Source organism: Cebus imitator, unplaced genomic scaffold (assembly GCF_001604975.1).
Source record: "Cebus imitator isolate Cc_AM_T3 unplaced genomic scaffold, Cebus_imitator-1.0 Scaffold50, whole genome shotgun sequence".
Taxonomy (NCBI): domain Eukaryota; kingdom Metazoa; phylum Chordata; class Mammalia; order Primates; family Cebidae; genus Cebus; species Cebus imitator.
Genome location: NW_016107365.1, coordinates 8,774,545 through 8,781,883, shown reverse-complemented (window position 1 = coordinate 8,781,883; position 7,339 = coordinate 8,774,545). Strand labels below are relative to the sequence as shown.

Below are 7,339 nucleotides of genomic sequence, written 5' to 3'. Positions count from 1 at the left end.
AAAAAAAAAAAAAAAAAAAAAAGAAGAAGAAGAATTTTTTGTTAAAGAAAATAAGTCATTATGGTCAAGAGAACCTAAATTTTCCTAATTAAAAAGATTTTTTTAAATGTAATCCCCTTTTTAAACAGTTCTAGAAAATTATATTTTTTGAGAGCTTATTTTTGATCCATTTGAATAAAAAAACTGGAGACTCGCTTTTTCTGAGTATCTAAAAAGTTGGCCAGGATGGGCTTGATCTCAGGCCTACTTACTTAGGGATTTATTTATTTATTTATTTTAGAGACAGGGTTTCACCATGTTGGTCAGGCTGGTCTCAAACTCCTGACCTCAGGAACTGCCCACCTTGGCCTCCCAAAGTGCTGGGATTACAGGTGTGAGCCACAGTGCCAGGCCCTTACTTAGGTTGGGATTTTTTTTACAATATGCAGTTTAGGCCAGGCGCCGTGGCTCACGCCTGTAATCCCAGGACTTTGGGTGGCCAAGGCGGGCAGATCACCTGAGGTCAGGAGTTCGAGACCAGACTGACCAACATGGTGAAACCTCCCTTTCTACTAAACACAAAAAATTAGCTGGGCATGGTGGTGCATGCCTCTAGTCCCAGCTACTTGGGAGGCTGAGACAGGAGAATCCCTTGAATCGGGGAGGCAGAGGTTGCAATGAGCTGAGATTGTGCCTCTGCACTCCAGCCTGGACAACAAGAGCAAAACTTTTGTCTTAAAAAAAAAAAATCTGGGGCCCGGCGCGGTGGCTCACGCTGTAATCCTAGCACTTTGGGAGGCTGAGGCGGGTGGATCACGAGGTCAAGAGATCGAGACCATCCTGGTCAACATGGTGAAACCCCGTCTCTACCAAAAATACAAAAAATTAGCTGGGCATGGTGGCTCGTGCCTGTAATCCCAGCTACTCAGGAGGCCGAGGCAGGAGAATTGCCTGAACCCAGGAGGTGGAGGTTGCGGTGAGTGCGCCATTGCACTCCAGCCTGGGTAACAAGAGTGAAACTCCGTCTCAAAACCCGGCTCAAAACAAAACAAAACAAAACAAAAATCTGGGCCAGGCGTGGTGGCTCACGCCTCTAATCCAAGCACTTTGGAGGCCAAGGCGGGTGGATCACCTGAGGTCGGGAGTTCAAGACCAGCCTGACCAACATGGTGAAACCCCGTCTTTAAAAAAAAAAAAAAAATCTGTAAATCTACTAAGAGAAAGCACTTTGTTCTTACCGTTTAAGAGAAATACAGGTCAGTATTAACCAAACACTTCTGAGAATGTACGTGGTCACTTAAGATTTCTGTCACTTCCTTCAAAAGAATTTAAGGTAGAACAGGCTCCCGAAGTGAGGTAATTAAAAAGAGAAATAAAAACACATCCCTGGAACCCTAGGATCATGTTACAGTGAGTAACATTTAGCATGCAGTAAACCAAAACGAAAGAGTGAAAATCTGGATTCAGGAAGATGTAAGAGTACTACGGTATAAATGAGAAACATTTCCTAAGTACTCAAGTCTAATAAAGAAAAATACCTAATATTCTACGAAAAAACTAGGAGGCTCCAGCTGCCTAGTCTAACAACAGGGTTCAATTCAAGTATTATATATACATAGGCAGAAAACACCACAAGCTCAGGAATACAAACACCGTAACAAGGGGTATTTCAGGCTGGGCGCTCTGGCTCACTTTGGGAGGGTGAGGTGGGAGGATCACGAGGTCAAGAGATCGAGACCATCCTGGTCAACATGGTGAAACCCTGTCTCTACTAAAAATACAAAACATTAGCTGGGCAAGGTGGTGCGTGCCTGTAATCCCAGCTACTAAGGAGGCTGAGGCAGGAGAATTACCTGAACCCGGGAGGCGGAGGTTGCGGTGAGCCGAGATCACGCCATTGCACTCCAGCCTGGGTAACAAGAGCGAAACTCCGTCTCAAAAAAAAAAAAAAAAAAAAGAGAGAGAGAGACGGAGACCATCCTGGCCAACATGGTGAAACGCGGTCTCTACTAAAAAATACACAAAAATTAGCCAGGCGTGGTGGCGCGCGCCTGAAGTCTCAGCTACTCAGAAGGCTGAGGCAGGAGAATCGCTTGAACCCGGGAAGCGGAGGCTGCAGTGAGCCCAGATCGCGCCACTGCACTCCAGCCTGGGCGACAGAGCAAAGCCTTTGTCTCCAAAAAATAAAAAAGCCCGGGGGCGTGGGGGGGACATTTCTCCACCAATCACAATTGCATTAATAGTAAAAATAGTAATGTGCTTTGAGAAGTTACGTGTAGTGCCCATTAGGAGAAACTAAGTATATTTTAAAACACTTTTATAGTAAAGTCCCTTCAACAGAAGCTGGTGAGCAAGCAAGAATTACACATTTCTTACACATTCTAGAACTCCGTATGTATACCCAATTCAGGCCCTTTTTTCCATTATTTTTTGTTATTTTATGGATTAAGTAGTTTGAAAAGGCTTTTGTACTTCTTTTACAGTAAGTACCAAAATACAACAAACATTCTTGCGCAGAATCTTTACTTCTTCCTAAAACAGGAGTGAAACCTGAGCCATCTGTCAAGACCCAAGATAGTTCTTAACAAAAAAAAATTTTTTAAAACCTTTTAAAAATAAATTTGCTTTGGCTACTTGGTGCCTTTTCACCTGGACAGGTCACTCGTTTAAAAACGAACTGAGGCTAACGCCCTTTTCGGCGTTAGCCCACTCAGGTGACAAATACATAAAAATAAATAATGAACTTAAAATTTGCGTAGGTTGCCACACTGCATAAAAAAGAATCAAAATAGATCAACTTTGCTCCGTAAGACAATCTATTTTCAATAAATAAACATGACACGGACAAAGAAGAGTTGATATCTGGGCAGTACCTGCTAGAAAGAGCTTTAAAAGCAGAAAAAAGCTCATGTAGCCTATGCTTACAGAACACCCTTTCCTGAGTGGCTTTCATTGCGCATTACCAGTACTGAGTAGTACACAGAGAGCACTTAACATTTGATAAACCAGGGAGGAAATAAAGACGAAGGTGCTTCAGAGAGCCAATTAAAGATAGCCACCGCGAGGGATGAATAGGAAGATAGATCAGGAACCCCTCTTAGTTTCCTCTTGTTCAGAAAAGAAACCGTCCCACCTGCGCACACCCGAGACCAAGGCTCCAGCCTTTGCTTTAGCCAGTAAACCAAAAGCGACCAGTAGAGCCCAGACTAGGAGCTCACTCACTCACCTCCTGGATGCGCTTCCTGGCCCGCTGAAGCACTTCTTCGTAGCCCTTCTGCCGCAGCTCGCTGAGGCTTTCGTAATACTCCTCAGGGTCGTCGGTCTCCGTGAAGAGCACCTGGGAGAGGATCTTCCAGCCGCAGGTGTCCAGGCCATGGCCCAGGTAGACCTGAAGCTGGTAACACAGAGTGTCGATTTCCTGCTCGGTCATCTCGGGGGCGCCCCCGAACAGCACAGTCCACATGCCCGAAGGTTCCTCCGGGAACACCGGCAGGCACGGCTCCAACTGCGAGTTCACCGAGCACAGCTGCTGGTGCACCGCGCGCAGATCCTGGAAAGAGAAGAGTCCGGCCCAGCTGCACTCTTCGGCCGGAGACTCTAGCTCCGTTGCGGACGGCTGCTGCTCCGCGTCCGAGAGCGCCAGAGGCGCCTCGTCCTCCTTCACCATTTCCAGCACCTCGATCTCCTCAGAGATCGTCCCGGAGGCGCTCACTATCCGTACAGAAGACACCGGGGCCTCTCTGGGCGCCGGACGGGCTGCCGCAGCAGCGGCCTCCGTCGCATCGCTGGCTTCAGACGTTCTCAGATCCGGGCTGGGTTTGGCCCGCACTGGGCTCCTAAGACGACTTTCCGCCCCTTTGCTGCCCGGACTCCGCAGCTGCGGGTCCCCCAGAAGGCTGCGACTGCTCCGAGGAGAGCCGCCCTCCGCCAAGGCCGGGCTCCGCCGGGTCCCGGGGCTTCTAACCAGAGGTGGAAAGGCAGTAGCCTCGGACCGGCCCCTGCCAGCCGGGCTGCCGGGCCCGCGGCTCCCGTCGGACGCAGCTGCGCCGGCCTCGGCGCCACCTCGCGCCCCCGCCTGCTCCCGGGAGCAGCTCCTCTGCCTCTGGGCCGTCCGGTTGTGGCAGGTTATGGCAAATTTGCCCTCAATCTCGTTCCAGGCCACAATAAAGACGAATTTGTGCTTCTCGCGCTCCTCGAACACATGGGGTCGCACAGCCACCCAGTCCGACTCAAGTGTCTCCTCCAGCGCGAAAGACATGGTGGCTCCGGCTTCTCGCCGCGCGGGAGGGCCGCTGGCCCAGTCCGCCCGAGGACTCCCCGCTGGCTGCGCCGCGCCCCCCACTCACCCTCGCCGGGCGCCTTCAGCCATCTTAGTGCGCCGGCCGGCTCTCCCGGCTCGCTCGCCAGTCTCTCCGTGCTGGGACCGCCGAGCTCCTTTGTGGCGCCGCTCGCAGGAAGGACAATACGCGTCCCGGGAGCAGGTAGTTCACATGGTCACGTGCGGCCGGATCTGTTTACAAGCCCCGCGCTGCCGCAGCGCTTCGCGGCCGCCCGCCGCCCCCCGCGTGGGGCCGTGGAGCTGCGTCTGCGGCGCTCCGGAGGTGAGGCGCGGGTCCCGCGGGGTCGGGCCGGCGCTGTGTGCGTCCCGGTCGCTCACCCCGCCCCCGCTGCTGCCGCGGAACACCAGGGATCGGCCTGACTGAAGAACGCGTCTCCTAAACTCTGTGCCTCAGCATCGCCACAATGTTGCCATTCGACTGCTGACGTCGGCGGCTCCACGAGGGACGTAAACACGGGCACGTGCCGCACGCTGGTGACGCGGCGGCGGCGCGCGCACCCCGCCCGAGCGCGCCGGCGCCCCCCATCGGCGTCCCCTGAGCCAGCCAGCGAGAGACCGCGCTCCCGATTCTCCTTCCTTCCGTTCGGCCTCTTACTCCCACCGGCTGGAGCCAGCGGTCGGCGGGTTGCCGGTTCCGAAGGCTATGAGAGTGGCAGGTGTGCCCTGCCGCACAGGTGGCCACCGCACCCGGGAAAAGAGGAACTAAGACGGAGGAACTGAGACGTTTCGAACTCCAGGTTTTGAGCCCCTCGAATGTAGTACATTTGCCTCCATTCTCCTGGAGGGAGCCGGGACCGGCAGTCGCTCCGGCGTTCAGAAGTAGTGTAGCTGCGGGGAACGGAGTGCTGAACCCAGTGGGGCTCGCCTGCAGCCTGTTAGGTTCTCCCCTCGTGCCCTTGAGACCAAAACAAACAAACAAAAAATTCCAGAAGCTTTCCTGGAAAGACAGGTGTTTAAGATATGAAAGGAAGATGTCTGAGGACAGCCCAGTAACACAACAAAACAAAATGAAAATGCCATATCCTAAGAGCTTGAATATTTACATTTCAGTACTTTTTTTTGAGACGGAGTCTCGCTCTGTCGTCAGGCTGGAGTGCAGTGGCGCGATCTCGGCTCACTGCAACCTCTGCCTCCCGGGTTCAAGCGATTCTCTTGCCTCAGCCTCCCGAGTAGCTGGGACTACGGGCGCGCGCCACCACGCCCAGCTAATGTTTGTATTTTTAATAGACACCGGGTTTCACCATGCTGGCATGGTGGTGTTGATCTCTTGTTCTCCTGTTACGCCCGCCTCAGCCCCAAAAGTGTTGGGATTACAGGCGTGAGCCACCACGCGGGGCCCCATTAGTGTTTTATTGCTTCAGGTTTCATCATTATGTACTGTTCTGTGAACTTCATTTTGAGGTCCCTGGGCTTTAGCCCTTTTGAAGTTGTATTCAATTATCGGAGTTCCCAGAAGGCATATACAAAAAAAGTCATACCAATCTCTGCTATTCTTACTAAATGGTGATGAAACACATTCTTCAAATTGCCTAGTAGACTTTATAATCCAGTTTATATTGTTGGCATTCTTTTTCCGATTAGTATCCAAGTCACAGATACTGTGCACCATAGTAAAGCACAATGGGAATTAGTTGTTCTTTTACTTTTATTCACATTTCTAATGTATATGCAAAACCGTCTGGATTAACCTTCTATTGTTAGGTTCAGTAATAAACAGCTGTTTATTCAGATGACAGAACAGTACTGAACTAGCTAAGCTTCAAATTTAGTTCAGTATTGCCCAGCTTAAACTCTAAGCTTCAACACTTGGTTCGGTATTGTCCTGATATTTGAATAAACAGCCCCCCCCCAAAAAAATTTTTTTTTTTGGAGGCCAGGCATGGTGGCTCACACCTGTAATCCAAGCACTTTGGAAGCCAAGGCGGGCAGATCACCTGAGGTTGGGAGTTCAAGAACAGCCTGACCAACATGGTGAAACTCTTGTCTTAAAAAAAAAAAAAAAAATTTTTTTTTTTTTTTGAGACAAGAGTCTCGCTCTGTCACCCAGGCTGGAGCCCAGTGGCACGATCTCAGTTCAGTGCAGCCTCTGCCTCCTGGGTTCAAGCGATTCTTCAGCCTCAGCCTCCCAAGTAGCTGGGATTATAGGCACACACCACCAAGCCTGACTAATTTTTGTAGTTTTAATGGAGACAGGGTTTCTTCATGTTGGCCAAGCTGGTCTCAAACTCCTGACCTCAGATGATCTGCCCGGCTCTGCCTCCCAAAGTGCTGGGATTATAGGCACAGCCAAAAATTTTAGCCCTGTCACCTAGCTAGACATTTTAGACCTTTAGACATATAGATCTGCTTTGATGCCCCGTATGTCCCCCTCAACAAAAGGCACTTTGGGCAGGATGGGCAAAGTGCAAAATGACTTTGGTTTTTAACTTTTTTTGTTGTTTTGAGGCAGAGTATCACTCTGTTGCCCAGACTGGATTGCAGTGGCATGATCTTGGCTCACTGTAACCTCTGTCTCCAGACTTCAGGCTAGTCTCCTGCCTCAGCCTCCTGAGTAGCTGGGATTACAGGCATGTGCCATCACACCAGGCTAATTTTTGTATTTTTTTATTTTTTATTTCTTTAAAGATGGGGTTTCACCATGATGGCCAGGCTGGTCTTGAACTCCTGACCTCAGGTGATCCACCCACCTCAGCCTCCCAAAGCGCTAGGATTACAGGTGTGAGCCACCACGCCTGGCTATTTTTGTATTTTTAGTGGAGGTGAGGTTTCACCATGTTGGTCTCGAATGCCTGTCCTCAGGTGATCTGCCCGTCTGGGCCTCCCAAAGTGCTGGGATAACAGGCATGAGCCACCAAGCTTGGCTGGTTTTTAACATTTTGTATGGTTCTTTATGTGAAACAACAAATTTTCAAAGTTTATAACTGTGAGTTTGTGTCAACTCTCAAATGCAAGTCAGAGACAGTTTTGAAAGGCAGAAAGGAGAGAAAACCCATTTCAAATCTGAATTACGGGGCTGGGCAT

The 7,339-nt window shown here is 50.4% G+C and overlaps 1 protein-coding gene across 1 annotated transcript in view; it reads right to left on the bottom strand.

The window, feature by feature from the left end:
• Positions 1-4,752, bottom strand: part of JMY (junction mediating and regulatory protein, p53 cofactor) — a 100,110-nt gene extending 95,358 nt beyond the window's left edge. The window contains exon 1 of the mRNA XM_017527719.2: positions 3,206-4,752. Within this exon, the coding sequence (XP_017383208.1) occupies positions 3,206-4,237 (1,032 nt within the window). The 5' untranslated portion in view covers positions 4,238-4,752. The remainder of the gene's footprint in view (positions 1-3,205) is intronic.
• Positions 4,753-7,339: the final 2,587 nt, after the last annotated feature.